The sequence below is a fragment of the Myotis yumanensis genome, unplaced genomic scaffold, assembly GCF_028538775.1.
Source record: "Myotis yumanensis isolate MYYU_CA2020_CCGP unplaced genomic scaffold, mMyoYum1.0.hap1 SCAF_1, whole genome shotgun sequence".
NCBI classification, from domain to species: domain Eukaryota; kingdom Metazoa; phylum Chordata; class Mammalia; order Chiroptera; family Vespertilionidae; genus Myotis; species Myotis yumanensis.
Genome location: NW_027223752.1, coordinates 71,629,261 through 71,645,842, shown reverse-complemented (window position 1 = coordinate 71,645,842; position 16,582 = coordinate 71,629,261). Strand labels below are relative to the sequence as shown.

General features: G+C 43.0%; 2 protein-coding genes and 1 pseudogene across 5 annotated transcripts in view; 1 reads left to right on the top strand and 2 right to left on the bottom strand.

Moving 5' to 3' along the window:
* The window catches only part of EXD1 (exonuclease 3'-5' domain containing 1), a 38,369-nt gene extending 26,243 nt beyond the window's left edge, over positions 1-12,126 (bottom strand). The window contains exons 1-3 of one of the 4 annotated variants that reach the window (XM_070424972.1): positions 11,197-12,126; positions 6,632-6,817; positions 1,597-1,665 (exon numbers count right to left, since the gene is read on the bottom strand). In XM_070424972.1, the coding sequence (XP_070281073.1) occupies positions 1,597-1,665; positions 6,632-6,764 (202 nt within the window). In that variant the 5' untranslated portion in view covers positions 6,765-6,817; positions 11,197-12,126. The remainder of the gene's footprint in view (positions 1-1,596; positions 1,666-6,631; positions 6,818-11,196) is intronic. The other 3 variants (XM_070424963.1, XM_070424969.1, XM_070424964.1) reach the window with 3 other exon arrangements.
* On the bottom strand, positions 3,731-3,827 carry LOC139000094 (U6 spliceosomal RNA; annotated as a pseudogene).
* The window catches only part of CHP1 (calcineurin like EF-hand protein 1), a 53,791-nt gene continuing 48,891 nt past the window's right edge, over positions 11,683-16,582 (top strand). The window contains exon 1 of the mRNA XM_070424981.1: positions 11,683-11,951. Coding sequence (XP_070281082.1) covers positions 11,885-11,951 — 67 coding nt within the window. The 5' untranslated portion in view covers positions 11,683-11,884. The remainder of the gene's footprint in view (positions 11,952-16,582) is intronic.

The window sequence follows — 16,582 nt, the reverse complement described above, 5'->3', positions numbered from 1 at the left end:
TTCAAGCAGCAATAATTTCTTGTTTACAGAAGTCCTTTCCTTTACTCATATTTGCCCCAATGGTAAGAAATGCAGAGCTCTAGGCAGTCCCAGATCTCAGACTTCACCACCTTCTCTTCCCTGCACTGATCTTTATTCCTCCTTGGAGGGATTTCTGCTTTTGAGTTCTTAAAAGCAAAAACAGCTCTTTCTCCCAGCCCTTTTCTTAGTCCATATGGTTTGTTTGAAACACACTGACCAGATGAGCTTCTATACTATTTCAGGCAAACAATTGGACCTACTCTTGCTAAATGGCTTTTGTTGGCAGAAATAAAGAACCGAGCTGCTTCCTGTGATTCCAAAACCCAAAAAGCTCTGATAAAAATTTTTTCCTGTGACTCTTTTGGCAGCAAAACCTAAACTGACATACTACTTATAGTCCTATTTTATTCCACTTAGTATGATTATCCACCCATTTCTCTGTAGAAATGTGTTTTATTATAGAGTGCTGCCTAGATCTGCTTGAGGTGTTATGTAATACTCGTGGCCGGGTGCACAAAATTCGTGCATGAAGCGGGGCGGGGGGTGTCCCTCAGCCTGGCCTGCACCCTCTCCAATCTGGGATCCCTCTCCCAATCCGGGACCGCTGGCTCCTAACCACTCACCTGCCTGCCTGCCTGATCACCCCTAACCACTCTGCCTGCCAGCCGGCTCACCCCCAACTGTCCCCCCTGCCAGCCTGATCTCCGCCAATTACCCCCCTGCCAGTCTGCTTGCCCCCAACTGGCCCCCCTGCTGGTCTGATCACCCCCAACTGCCCTCCCCTCCTGGCCTGATCACTCCTAACTGCCTCTGCCTCGACCCTGCCACCATAGCTTTGTCCAGAAGGTCTCCCGGTTTAATTAGCATATTACCCTTTTATTAGTATAGATGAACAGTATATACTCTGTGTTAGGTTTTTCCAAATGTCCAGTGCAATTCCGGATTCTGAAAAATTTGGCCCCAAGGTTTCAGATAAGAGCTTGTGAATGTACTGTGAACCTGTAGTGTTAAACTTGCTTGCTGAGCAAGACAATTCTTTTCTTTCTTTCTTTTTTTAAAATATATTTTATTGATATTTTACAGAGAGGAAGGGAGAGGGATAGAGAGTTAGAAACATCGATGAGAGAGAAACATCGATCAGCTGCCTCCTGCACACTCCCCACTGGGGATGTGCCCACAACCAAGGTACATGCCCTTGGCCGGAATCGAACCTGGGACCCTTCAGTCCGCAGGCCGACGCTCTATCTACTAAGCCAAACCGGTTAGGGTGACAATTCCTTTCTGTTCAGATTCCTAACTCTGCCTCTGGCTGAGTCTCTTGTAATGAGCACTAGCAATCCTCACATTGTAAAAACCAAGATGACTAAAATTCTCTAAGACTATTTTTGCTCATAATATCCATTGAAACAGTAAGGTAAGGATCAATTCTCAAATACTAACTTATTTAAGAGTTCATAAATACAATATTAAAGGCAAGATAACAATCATTTTTTTTCAAATATTGGAATGAGGCAGTGCAGTGAGTTTACCCCTGCAAATCCCAATACCAGCATTCTAGGACAATGAAGCTCTCACCATTCACAATCTCATGCCCAAAAAACATCTTCACTCCTGGGACACTTCGACCAGTCTCCACATTCTTCACTGTTATAGAAAATAATTCAATTGGTTAATAAAAAAGAATGAGCCCTGAAACTATAAAAAAAAGTATGATATCTCTCAAAAGTGCTCAATCTGAGTTTTATAAAAATTCCCAAGTTATTTTCCCCCAAAGAATGAAGAGTCAGTAACAAATTATAAAGCTATAGCCTTGAAACAAGCAGTATAAAGAACAAGGGGTGCCGAAACCGGTTTGGCTCGGTGGATAGTGCGTCGGCCTGCGGACTGAAGGGTCCCGGGTTTGATTCCAGTCAGGGGCATGTACCTGGGTTGCGGGCACGTCCCCAGTGGGAGATGTGCAGGAGGCAGCTGATCGATGTTTCTCTCCCATCGATGTTTCTAACTCTCTATTTCTCTCCCTTCCTCTCTGTGAAAAATCAAAGCACCTATTATGCTTTTAATTATCTCTATTATGGAGGAATCTAAGGCTCAGAAAGTTTGAATAACTTGCTTCAAGTCTTTTACTGCTAGTAAAAGACAGAGTCAGAATTCAAACCCAGGTCTCAATGATTTTAATATGCACCTCATAACCAGTGTTGCACTGTCACCCTGGTTTGCCTCCAGTCTCCTTAGCTGCCTCTACCAACTCTGCCTGCACATTGATAGTCTCCAGGGTTATGTGCTTCATCCTTTTTCTTTCTTCTTGAATGATCACATCAACTTCCTAGCTGTAGCTGTCCTGACATGCATTATTTCTCTAATATGGAATATTTCTCTGAATTCCACTCACGTTTTCAACTGACTAATAAGAGACTTAAGATTTTCAAACTGAAATCATATCTTTTCCTAGGAAGCAATAAATCTGCATCTCTTCCCATTTCTATCTACACTAATAAAAGAGAAAGATGCAAATTGACCACACTTTCATGATGCCTACCAGCCAATCAGGAGTATGCAAATTAACCCAACAAAGATGGCCGGTTAATTTGCATACACAGGTGCCAAACGGTCGGGGGCCGGGGTGGGACACTTGCGTCATCGCCATGCCTTCCGCACCGCTCCCAGCCACTCTGGGTCTCTGGGCAGCGTGGGAAGGCGGGAAGGCAGCTCCGGGCTGGAGCGAAGGCGGAAAGGCAGCTCCTGTTGGAGCAAAGGCAGTACCGGCAGCCAGGGGAAGGAAGGCCCATTCTTGCACGAATCTTCGTGCATCGGGCCTCTAGTCAATTAATAACTACTATACGCCTAATTTTCTGAGTCATAAAAGTAGGAGTCATTTTCCATTCTCTTTACCTAATGATTACTCAGTTACTCATCCCATCTCCTAAGCATTTATAGAATCTGTCTTCTCTTCTCCATTCCTTCCCAAGCTCCATCATTTCTCCTGCATTGGGTCCCTTGATTGTCTGAATAGTTCCTGTCTATTTCCTTTGTGTGTAGTTTCTCCCTGATGACACACACTGGCTTTGTTCAAATAGTACATAAAAGCAGGAAACAAGTGTAAAGAAATATGTTCAATCTCTCTAGAAATATTTTAAAACATGCCAAAATGAAATTCACTTGTCCATAAAACTAGCAAAAATCAAGGAGCATTTTTTTAAAAATCCAAAGCTAGATTATTTACTGTAATTTACTCACATATTACTAGAAGCAAAATAATACACAACCCTTTTGAAAGACTATTTGGAAATATACATAAAAAACATTTAAACTGCCCTAGCCGGTTTGGCTCAACGGATAGAGCATCAGCCTGCAGCCTAAAGGGTCCCAGGTTTGATTCCAGTCGAGGGCACATGTCCGGGTTGCGGGCTTGATCCCCAGTGTGGGGCATGCAGGAGGCAACCGATCAATGATTCTCTCTCATCATTGATGTTTCCATCTCTCTCCCCCTCTCTGAAATCAATTAAAAAAAATTTTTTTAAATCTCAAAAAAACGCCACAAATATTTAAACTCTCCCCGGCTAGTGTGGCTCAATGGTTGAGCATTGACTTATGAACCAGGAGGTTATGGTTTCATTTCCGTTCAGGGTACATGACCAGGTTGTGAGCTCAATCCCATGTGGGTGTGCAGGAAGCAGCCAATCAATGATTCTTTCTCATCTTTTTTTTTTTTTTTAATATGGAATGCTTCATGTTATCCTTGTGCAGGGGCCATGCTAATCTTCTCTGTAGCGTTCCAAGTTTAGTATATGTGCTGCCGAAGCGAGCACTCTTTCTCCTCATTGATGTTTCTATCACTCTCTCCTTCTCCCTTCCTCTCTGAAATCAATAAAAAATATACTTAAAAAAAACAACCATTTAAAATATCCATAATTTTCACCCAGTAATTTCACTTCTAGGACTATTCCTAAGAAAATGATTATGAAATATAATATTACATTTTATTTTATAAAGTGTAATAATACATAAAATGTACAAATATAAAATTGTATTTTATAAGTAAAAATTATTATAATTTATAATTATAAAATATATCAAATATTTTGAAAGTTTTTAAGCTTTTTGCTTTAAAATATTTAGCCTTATTAAATGGAAATTTTAAAACATGAGAAAATACTTGTTACAGTGTTAACTAAAAAATTGTATATGTGATATACAAGACTTATGTCACCTATATAAATCTGTTATTAAAGACTAGAAAAAATATACCAAAATATGTCATCTGGACTGAAGGATTATTGAACAAGCATGAGACATTTACTGATTGTTGTCTATTCAATGCCATTTATTCAGGCTAGAAACGTGCTCAATCTCCCTGCAGAGAGTGGTGACCTACTGGGCTTCCAGGGCACCTCTTTAAGGGGGCTGATTCAGCTGGATAGAACACCGGTTTCCCCATCTTCCCTCTTCCTCCTGTCTGTAACTCCAATTATTCTGAGATTTGAAGCCATGTGCTAAAAAGATGGCAGAGTAGAAAATGAAAAACCCTGGATCCTTGCCAACTTTGAGGAGTATGCCTGGGATGTCTACCTTCTTTAATATGAGAATAAACTCCTAATGCATTTAAGCCCCTGGAAACAAATCTGTTTCTAGCACCTGGTCATGGTTCCCAATAGCACAGCATTAAAAATTTCAAGCAACTAACTTGAAAACTTATATGCCTCCCACTTAAAAATCTTTCAGATTGTTCCTCATTGCTTTCAGAAGTGTCCAAATGCTATGACATGTAAGGTCCTTCTCATCTGTCTACGCCTATTTCTCACATCTTCATACTGAAATTTACTTAGGTTTTCCGAATGCACCAAATTTTCATGTCTCTATATGTTTGTACATACTGCAACTTCTGCTTAAAACAATAGTTCTCTCCATGTTCTCCATCATCTGCATCACCGGGAAACGTAAGAAATGCAAATTCTTGATCCCCACCCCAGACCTAAGAATTAGAAATTCTTGGAGGGGGGTCAAGCAATCTGTGTTTTAACAAGTCTCCCATGTGATCCTGATGCACAGATAAAGTTTGAGAACTACTGACTTAAAACAGCCTCCCTTTCTTCCCATCCAGTTAATTCCTATTCACCTGAATGAAGTTCTGCATCAATTCTGCCATTAGGGACGCCTTCCCCACTGTACTAATCCTACCATGCTCAGATGGAAATTAGCTGAACCTTTGTGTTTCCATAGCATCTTGTCCCTCTATAAAAAAGGATATAACACTACATTACTGTATATTTTTCTACTTGCTTATGTCTCTTTACCAGACTAAGTTTTTTTGAGAATAGGGACTATGTCATTTTTATCTATATCCCTGGTACCTTACACAGTACCTGGTATATACAACTATCAATAAATGGTTACTGAATGAATTATTCCTAGCCCACAAAAGTCATAATGTGGCTTAACAATAAAACTAATCTCAAATGCCATTTATGTCTTTTTTTTTTTTTAAATCCTCACCTGACGGTATTTTTGCATTGATTTTTAGGAAGAGTGGAAGAGAGAGGGAAAGATGGAGAGAACCATCCATGTGAGAGAAACACATTGATTGGTTGCCTCCTGCAGGAGCCCCGACCAGGGACTGGGCTGGGGAGGAGCCTGCAACCAAGGTACATGCCATTGACCAGAATCACACCTGGGACCCTTTGGACCACAGGCCAACACTCTATCTACTGAGCAAACTGACTGGGGCCATTTATGTATGTTTTAATTATGAACTTGAAATTTACCATGCCAGGAAAACAACTATTCTAGCATGTCCATATTTTGGCTTAATTGAAAACTACATGTTAGGCCCAGCTGGTGTGGCTTAATGGTTGAGCATCACCATATGAACCAGGAAGTCAGGATTTGATTCCCTGTCAGGGCACATGCTCGTAGGGGGTGTGCAGGAGGCAGCCGATCAATGTTTCTCACTATCCTTCTCCCTTCCTCTCTCTAATATCAATTTTAAAAAATATTGTAGCTTCAAGGTGAACACATGGAGGAGCTAGGAGGATGGCACACCCAGAGAAGGCACGGAAACTCTGAGCCTCTTCCATTTGGCTATTCCTGAGTTGTATCCTTTATAATAAACCAGAAATGCAGCTGGAAGAGATAGAAGTTATTTTATGACAAAGGATAATAGATAATCACTGAGGTTGCAGAGCAGGAGCACAAGACCCCTGGTCCCTCCTGGTATCTTTGAGCCTTTGCACTATTACTAAGCAGCCTATCTCTGACTTCTTTTTTTGCATGAGAAAAATAACTGCCTTTGTGACTTTGCCTGTTAAAGCCAAAAGCAATTCTATCTAATAGAGTATTTTAAATTTCAAGATGCATATGGAGAAAAATTAAAAGAATTACCCAATTTAAAAATATATTGAAATTTTCTACTATCATGTCAATAAAAGTAGAGAAGTGGGACAAGCTAGCATATGCAGCCATGTTGCTGTTAGGGAAAATAGCATTCTAATCTTCCTCCTACCCTTTCCTAAAATAGGAATGATGCCTACTAATAATCCCAGTGGAGCCCAGTCATCACCCAAACTAAGCTATGAATTTCTTAAACAGCAGAAGATTATGAGAAATAAAAAGAGACCTTTCTTCAAGACAACAATCTTGTTAGGGTCCACATGCTGGAGCACTCCCTCAAAGATGCCACAAACCAATGTGAGTTTCACCCTTCTCCACAAAATCTGATTGAGGTAATGGTAGTCACTGCTGGGATCCATGCTTTTTTATTCCAAAAGCAGTCTTCAAGAAATCTTCTTTAAGTATCTAAGCACTTGAAAATAAAAGAGATCTATGATTTAAAAAATATTTTGGGGTGGGGGAGTGGGGTTATTTTTTCTTTCTCTATACCTGTAAGAGACAAGAAAAATAAAAATATAAGAGTAATTCAGTTTGTTTATCCTTTTAGAATGATAATGAGAAAAAGATCATTGTAAGCACCAACTCTAATTTATACATGGGGAAATGAAAACCATAGGACTTAAGGTAAGGTAGGCTTGATGACTTCATCTATAAAATGGGGTAATACCACATTTTCTTCCTTAGCTAAATGAATAAGCAGAATATTTAGAAACTTTTAATGGCAGGTACATATATCTTTTTAATATCAACCATAAAAACTAAAAGAACGAATGAAAAAAATTGACATTGGCAAAACATTTGCAATACAAACTATTTACCCAGAAATGTCTCTAATCTATCCTCTTCCAGGTTAGTAACATTTCCAGAGTTTGACGTTTTATAAAAAATATATTTTTATTGATTTCAGAGAGGAGAGGAGAGGGAGAGAGATAGAAACATCAATGATGAGGGAGAATCATTGATTGGCTGCCTCCTACACACCCCACACTGGGGATCAAGCCCACAACCCAAGCATGTGCCCTAACTGGGAATCGACTCGTGACCTCCTGGTTCATAGGTTGATGCTCAACCACTGAGCCACGCCAGCTAGGCCAGAGTTTGACATTTTTAACCAACCAAATTATAAGTGATTTAAAACTATCACAATTTATTCATTACCACTCCAGCTGCCATTTCACTGCAAGGGCCATTTGATCCCACTCTGGCCACAGTTCAGTCACTGGGCTGCTGTAGTATCACCAAGCAGTCATTTGCAGCCTAACACAGTGGTTGGCAAACTCATTAGTCAACAGAACCAAATATCAACAGTACAACGATTAAAATTTCTTTTGAGAGCCAAATTTTTTTAAACTTAAACTATATAGGTAGGTACATTGTTATTAACTTAATTAGGGTACTCCTAAGCTGGCCTTTGCTAAAAATGTCCTCAATCTGATTGAGGTACATTCGCTGAGGTCGACCCCTTCCAACTCTCCCATCCACACTCGTCTTGTATACTTGTTTAGTCTATCTCCTTTCCGAAAACCGACTTCTGCGCATGGGCCATGAAGTTTCAATTGCACGGTACATGTGTGCCCACATGTGGTATTTTGTGAAAGAGCCACACTCAAGGGGCCAAAGAGCCACATGTGGCTCATGAGCCGCGGTTTGCGGACCACTGGCCTAACAGATTAAACTGCCAAATGCCATACACTAGTTTTGTAAAATTCAACTGTTTTTGTGAAGGTGATGCATGCTCATTAAAAATGATAATGCAGAAATGTATAAAAAAACTTTACCTTGTAGAAATAACTATTAGCCATAGTAGATACTCATATTCTTAAGTGTAATACTGTAATTTAAAAGATGAATCTTTTTTTAATAGTATCTTTTAGAACAATCCTACTGTTTGAATGTCCTTATTTTTAGAATCCCAGATAAATTTTCCTCTATGGTGGTTTAAATTGAAAAGCTGATTGCCTTTACCAATCAATGTGTGTGTCTCACATGGATGTTTCTCTGTCTCTGTCTCTCCCCCTTCTTTCCACTCTCTCTAAAAATCAATGGAAAAATATCCTCACGTGAGAATTAACAACAAAATAAATAAATAAATAAATAAATAGATAAATGCTGCTTGCCTTTGCCACACTACAAACAGTGAACCAGTGAATTTGCAACCTATTTATATAATAATAAAAAGGTAATATACTGCCGAAACCGGTTTGGCTCAGTGGATAGAGCGTCGGCTTGCGGACTGGAGGGTCCCAGGTTCGATTCCGGTCAAGGGCATATACTTGGGTTGCGAGCACATCCCTGGTAGGAGATGTGCAGGAGGCAGCTGATCGATGTTTCTCTCTCATCGATGTTTCTAACTCTCTATCTCTCTCCCTTCCTCTCTGTAAAAAATCAATAAAATATATTTAAAAAAAAAAAGGTAATATACTAATTAGACCAGATGTCCTACGGACGTCATTCCAGACATCCTTCCTGATAAAGCCAGCCGGGATCCCAGGTGCCTGTGGGTGGCCAGAGGAGGGAAGCCTGGGTCCCAGATGCCAGTGGGAAGCCATTGCCAGCAGCTGGGGGAAGGAAGGCCTACTCTTGCATGAATTTTCATGCATCGGGCCTCTAGTTTATATATATAAAAGCCTAAGCGACCTTTACGACCGGTCGCTATGATGCGCACTGACCACCAGTGGGTAGACGCTCAACGCAGGAGCTACCCCCTCGTGGTCAGTGCACTTCCACAGCCAACCTCCCCCAGCTGGCCCTGATCGGCCCCGATCGATGGGCTTCGATCTCTGGCCAGACCGAGGCACCCCACCCATGCATGAATTTTGTGCGCCGAGCCTCTAGTTTAACAATAAAATAAAACATTGATGGAATAATTAAGGCATAATTCAACTAGGAAGAAGATGAGAAGATACATAGCAATTTTAGCCAGATAAATTACCTATATTTTTATATTTTAAGGTGTAGCAAGTACTTTCACAAATTTTACTTGTTGCCTACAACAACCATTACCTAATTTACACATGCAGAAACTAAGGCTTAAAGATTTAAAACACCTGCCCAAAGGCACACATTTAGAAGATAATGGAACCTGAACTAAAACCAGGCCCTTAGTGAAGAGCATATGTAGGGCAAGGCCAGGTGTAAAGCATCCAGAGAAAACATGTCACCAGAGTGTCTGAGAAAAATCATTCTTCATTGTTCAAGGCAATCCAAACAGGCAAAAGGGGAATTTCTACAGACACAAAAAAAGGGCATAAAACTGGGAAAAAAAAGCCCTTAATAGAGGCAAAAAAATTAATTTATATTCTTAAATGATACATAAGAAATAAAAGTTTGTGAAATGCTTGGAGCGTAAGGAAGCTTAAGAAACATTAAAGAAAAAAACATTAACACAAAGAAAGTTCTCACAGAGGACAGCTGCAAACGGTAGATTCAAGATTAGGAAGGAAAAACTACGGTCAAAATCCAGAGATGGGCTTCAGGGCAGAGTCGGAAAAGGGACATTCACTTGGCTGACATCAAGTCTTTCCTACCACACCTATACTTGCAAGATTAAGAAGCTCCCATGGCTTCCAGACCGGCAAATCCAAAAGATCACCCTCTGCATACAAAGGCAGACCTCACTACGGACAAGAGCAAATCAGTCCTGAAAACAATTCAGTGAGAGTGGGACCTCCCTCGGTCTCCTGCTAAGCTGTCAGAGCTTTTGGTGAAGCTTAAAACTAGTGAGCCAAGCTGACTCGTGCAGCGTGCCAGTCCCCGGGTGCTCAGGTACTCAGTGATGGAGGGCAGGATTTGTTCTAACCATCGCTCAACCCAGTGGTTCTCAACCTTGGCTGCACATTAGAATCACCTGGGAATCTTTTTAAAATCCTGATTTCCAGGCCCCATCCTCTGGAAATTCTGTTTCTTTGTTACTAATGTTGTGGCCTCACCCCATAAAAAGAAACAAAATTTCCGGAGGATGAGGCCCAGAAATCAGGATTTTAAAAAGATTCCCAGGTGATTTTAATGTGCAGCCAAGGTTGAGAACCACTGGCCTAACGGTTATAGTTAGACTCGAACCGGTTCCGCACAAACCCGCACTGGAGGGGCGGGGAGGAGGGCTCAAGGCACTGACGCCACAGGCCAAGGACCAGTTCACCTGAGAGCCTGTCATTTACCGGGTGCATTTGTTTTCAAGAAAACACACACAGGCCATGAGAATAAACTGCAGGCCTGGCCCGCGTGGCTCAGCTGCTTGGCTCGTGGTCCCTTCGGCGGAAAGGCGGGGTCACAGAGGCGGCAGGTGCCATCCCCGCGGGGCACACGCCCAGGTTTCCGGGTCCGTCCCCCGTGGGGCGCGTATGGGAGGCGACGGGTAGATGTTTCTTTCCCTCCCTTCCTCTCTAAAATCAATTAAAAAAAGAATACAGGGTGTTCCCCCCCCCCAAAATGTACACACACTTTAAGAGCTGATAGCTCAATTTTGAAAATGTACTTTAATAAACACTGCCTTTGTAATTATTCCAAATGTGCATACATTTTTTTGGGTTATACTGTAAATATATCCTCGGGCGAGGGTAACAAACAAGAATTAAATCCAAATTTTCTCGTTTTTAAGACAACATAAACTTCAAAGAAAAGTCGAGCCATACGCTAGGAATTCACTCTTCTCTGTCGGTAGGTGTATCTATCCAAAGGAAGTTTGGGAAATTCGGTCCCAATTTTCGCCAAATGGTGAGTTCCTGGAGCTGTGAAAAGGGGCTGCTGTTACGGAAGAACTCTCGGCCACTCCCAGCCCGCGGCGCCGGTTACCTGAGACCCGCGAAAAGGACGCTACCGTTGGCCTCCGGCCGGAGCCAACGAGAGGGCCGGCTGTTCCTCAGGAGTCAATCAGCGCGCGGCCCCGAGGCCGATGGCAGAGCGCCCCCAGCGGCCAGGAGGAGAGAGGGCCGCCCTGGAAAATGAGGAAGCGCAACTCCCAGCAAGCCGTTCCCAGGAATCACCCTAGAGGTCCCCCGAGCGAGCATTTGTCTTTCTGTCTTTATGGTTTCTCCGTGCCATCCGTAGGGTGGGGATATCTATGTTAGAGTTCTGTGAGAAACCTGTCGCAGGTCAGCTTGTCAAATGAGTAAAATGGCGTTGCCCCTTTAATTGCGGTCGCTAGAGCCAGAGTGGCATTGCCCTTTTAAGGACGGTTGCGTCACAGTTCCGGGGCCGGGTCCGTTTCCAGCTAGACCCGGCTGGGCGCTGAGGTGATTCATTCGGGGGCTGGAGCCGGGAGCGCCGACGTCGTCTCCTGCGCCCGGCGCAGCCTCGCTCCTCATTGGCCGCCCTCGGGGACGCCCTCGCCCGCGCACCACCCTTGGGTACCCTCCCCAGTGCGCTGTGGTAACACTGCCCTCTTCCTTCTTGACCCCTGGCCCTTTCTTTCTTCCCTCTCCCTCCCGCTTCCGCCGTCGCTTCAGGAGCTCCTGCTCGCGGAGGAGCTTCCGGCTCGGCGATGGGGTCTCGCGCTTCCACGTTACTGCGGGACGAAGAGCTGGAAGAGATTAAGAAGGAGACTGGCTGTGAGTTGGGGCAGGGGGGTGGGAACGCGGCCGGGCGCCTCCGGCTGGCTTCGGGACGACCGAGGGGAGATGTCGCCGAAGTCTGGGGCTGGGGTCCCCGGAGGTTGCGGGGATCCCGGGCAGCCTCCAGCACCGAGCTTCGGGCTCGGGAGCTGGAGAACCTGCTCGTCCAGCCACGGCTCCCCGGTCGGCGTTCTGGCTCTTGGGGGACGGTCCTTCGCCTCCAAGGCGGGAGTCGCGATTACCCGGGGAACACAGACACCGCTCGTTTCCCCGCTCCCTGCTAAGGAGACCCCCGAACTCCCCCCGTCTCCCCTCTCTCCAGCCTCCCATTCAGGAACTCGGGGTAGACCCTGTAGAAAATACAATCCCTTACCGTGACATCCCTGGGCAAGGGCTTAAAACCACTCACATCTTAGGGAAATCACAAATACTTGCCACAGCTGGGAAAAGAAACGCAGAAAGCCAGCTTCTATAGTAAGACTTTGAAATACGTGAACGGGTGACAGGAGGCCTTGAAATAATCAGGGGTCTGAGGGTGTAAGACCTGTGCTGAACTTGCGGAGGAAAAGGATGGATACTGGGACCACCCGTTTTTACTTACACGGAGGATGCTCGCAGTCCCCGGGCTCAGATGTGTTGATTTCTGCTGTGCCGGTGTACTTTATGCAGTCGCTATGGAAATTGGATGTGCCCCAAAAATCTCAGTGTGAATTTGTATTAAGAACTGATTTTTTTTTTTTATAGTCCAGTCTCTTCGTCATTAACCTGAACAAAGGGCAGCGGGCCTTTGGGGATTCAGAAGCTCTGTAAAACACCATCACATACGTTCGTGTAGTCCTTCATGATACGTATAATATTGTCTCTTCTCAGTAATACATTATGACTTGTATTTTACACGAGTTATATAAGCATCTGAGTGTTGTCTCTTCATGCTCCCTTGTTTTTGATAATGAGGTGGCCAGGAAGTAATTCAGTGGCCTGTATGCAGGTAATATTGGAGCAATGCTGGGGGAAACTACAGAATTACTCAGGCAATGGTGACCTGAGATAACTTAAATGCCGTCCACTGCTTTCTGACAAATTCAACTTTCTAGAACCTTCAAGTTGGAAGGAATGTTACATAGTCCCAGCCCTTGTCTGAGTGGTTTACTGCTTTCAGTGTCCCCTAATGTATGGCCATTATGCTTCTCCATAAAGGCTAATGATGATGAGCTCACCACATCCCAGTGCTGTCCTTTTCCTGATTTTGGATGAATGGTGGAAAGTAGTTATTTATAATGTGCAGAATTTGGCCACTTTACTGTATAGTCTACTTATGGCACTCTAACTCCAAGAGTAGAAAGATAAGCAGTTTGTATTTAGCAAGCATTTTATTACATTTCAGGCCAATACCGCTATGTTAGGACTAAGGTGACACCAGGGTTAAAGCATTTGTGCTTAAAGTAAAAAGTCACATTAATGAGGAAGTATAAAGCATAGTGTGGGTGGGAAAAAGCGATTTTTGCCTCAAGATAAAGGGAGCAGTAATCCCATCCTGGTTTATTTGCATTTGACCAATGATAGGGGCCTGGATGCCATAGGACTCTGGGTTATTTTACTGTATAACTTGTGGACACACAGAACTAAGTACTCCTGGAAGAGCTGTTTTCCTAGTTGCCAAAAAATGAAGCAAGCTTGAAAGGAGAGTCTTAACCACAACTAGTACCAATGTATGTATTAAGTCAGAAAGCCTAATGAAACAAGTTCTTACTGAATTTTTGCAAGGTCTATATTCAGTACTGTGCTAGGTACTCAAAGCAGATGGTGACAAAACATGCCCATAACTTGGTGGTGGAGATAAATCCACAAGAGTTAGGATTAACATCAGGACATAGGGTAACTGAAATTGTGTAACACCTACCTGCAGGACTCAGGGAAGCCTTGTGGGCTGGCCTTGTAGAGGACAGGAATTGGGCCTTTATACATGCATGAATGGATTACATTTGGGTAAATTAACTTAAAGCATTGTTTATAATTCCAGGAGCATTATCCCCCAGCTTGCTACACAATTTTTCCTCCTCCATGGGAGTTAAGCCATCAGTTTATTCAGTTAGTACCCATCAGCAGAGTTGATTTTTATTTTTTTATTTTTTAAAAAAAATATATTTTATTGATTTTTTACAGAGAGGAAGGGAGAGAGATAGAGAGTTAGAAACATCGATGAGAGAGAAACATCGATCAGCTGCCTCCTGCACATCTCCTACTGGGGATGTGCCCACAACCAACGTACATGCCCTTGACCGGAATCGAACCTGGGACCTTTCAGTCCGAAGGCCGATGCTCTATCCACTGAGCCAAACCGGTTTCGGCTTTATTTTATTTTTTAAAATATTTTTTTAATTTTCCAATTACAGTTGACATACAATATATTAGTTTTAGGTATATAACAGAGTAGGCAGTTATTAACTTACTAGTGACCTGGTGCATGAAATTCATGCACATTAAAAGGGAATTAATTAGAGGAAATATTTTAATACAGTGGGGCCTTGACTTACGAGTGTCCCAACTAACGAATTTTTTGAGATACCAGCTGTCTCGGCTGATTTTTTGAATTGAGTTGATAGAGTAATTTGAGTTAACGAGCTCCTTAACGAGCTCGGTCTTGGAACAAATTAAACTCATAAGTCAAGGCCCCACTGTATTGCTATTTGCCCTTTCTCTATAATAGAAGTGTCAGAGATGAAAGAAAATTAGTAAAATGTATATGAAAATCTTCTTCCTCTATCCACTGAGCCAAACTGGTTAGGGCGAAAATCTTCCTGTCAGAGTCTGGGGCACGCCTCGGGACCCAGAGTCAAGGCTCCACCCACCCGCATACACCTCCAAATCCCGTGAGGCCCAGACCCTGCCGGCCTCACCCCTGTCAAGCCCCTCCATGTGGGGTGCGTGGCCTCAGTCCCACGGCCTGGTGCCAGGGTGTGGGGCACGGCCTGAGCTCTCCCGTCAAGCTCCGCCAGGTGGGGGATGTGGCCTGAGGTCCCCATCAAGCCCTGCTGGGAGGGGGGCACAGCCTGAGGTTCCCCAGCCTGGCGCTGGGGCGGGGGGACACAGGCTGAGATCCCCTGTCAAGCCCCACCAGGTGGGGGGCACAGCCTTAGGTCCCCTGCCCTGGCCCAGCGCCATGCAGGCTCAGGTGCCTGCTGATTGCTCGTTGAAGGCTCATTACGGGAACTCAGCCTCTGCTGTGGGTGCAACCATCTTGTGTTACGGAATACCTGCCTCCACTGTGGGTGCAGCCGTTTTGTTATGGTGTGATGGTCAATTTGCATATTCACTATTTATTAGATAGGGTGGTACAATTACCCCAATAAGTCTAGTGACACCATACATAGTTATTACAATATTATTGCAGAGTTGATTTTTAAAGCAGTGATTTTAGCATAGTATAAAGGTTTAGAAGAATAAAATCAGGTATCTGAGAGTGGAGTAAAGAGGTAGAATTTGTCTTTTTTTCACCTGCTTCCTAGTTTGGGGAGCTATCAGAAACACTCAACTGTAAGTGTTTTATTGTTCCCTTTGCCTATAAGAAAGTGTATTGTAATTGGGGAAAAATTGACTTTACATATATTTTAAATATATTTTTATTGGTTTTTTGGGGGCTTTTTTTGTGGTTTTTTTTTTTTTTTTTTTGAGGGATTTATTTATTTTTTTTGAGTTTTCTCTCTTTTATTTAATTAAATCTTTTTTGTTCAGATTATTACATTTGTTCCTCTTTTTTCCCCCCATAACTCCCCTCCTTCCAGCTCCCACCCCACCCTCTGCCCTCACTCCCCGCCCACTGTGTTCATCCATAGGTGCACGATTTTTGTCCAGTCTCTTCCCGCATCTCCCACACCCCTTTCCCCCCCAAGAATAGTCAGTCCATTCCCTTTCTATGTCCCTGATTCTATTATAATCACCAGTTCATTCTGTTCATCAGATTATTTATTCACTTGATTCTTAGATTCACTTGTTGATAGATGTGTATTTGTTGTTCATAATTTGTATCTTTACCTTTTTCTTCTTCTTCCTCTTCTTAAAGACCACCTTTCAGCATTTCATATAATACTGGTTTGGTGATGATGAACTCCTTTAGCTTTTCCTTATCTGTGAAGCTCTTTATCTGACCTTCAATTCTGAATGATAGCTTTGCTGGATAAAGTAATCTTGGTTGTAGGTTCTTGCTATTCATCACTTTGAATATTTCTTGCCACTCCCTTCTGGCCTGCAAAGTTTCTGTTGAGAAGTCAGCTGACAGTCGTATGGGTATTCCCTTGTAGGTAACTGAGTTTCTTTCTCTTGCTGCTTTTAAGATTCTCTCTTTGTCTTTTGCTCTTGGCATTTTAATTATGATGTGTCTTGGTGTGGTCCTCTTTGGATTCCTTTTGTTTGGGGTTCTCTGAGCTTCCTGGACTTGTAAGTCTATTTCTTTCATTAGGTAGGGGAAGTTTTCTGTCATTATTTCTTCAAATAGGTTTTCAATATCTTGCTCTCTCTCATCTTCTGGCGCCCCTATAATTCGGATGTTGGTACGCTTGAAGCTGTCCCAGAGGCTCCTTACACAATCTTTGTATTTTCGGATTCTTTTTTCATTTTGCTTTTCCAGTTGG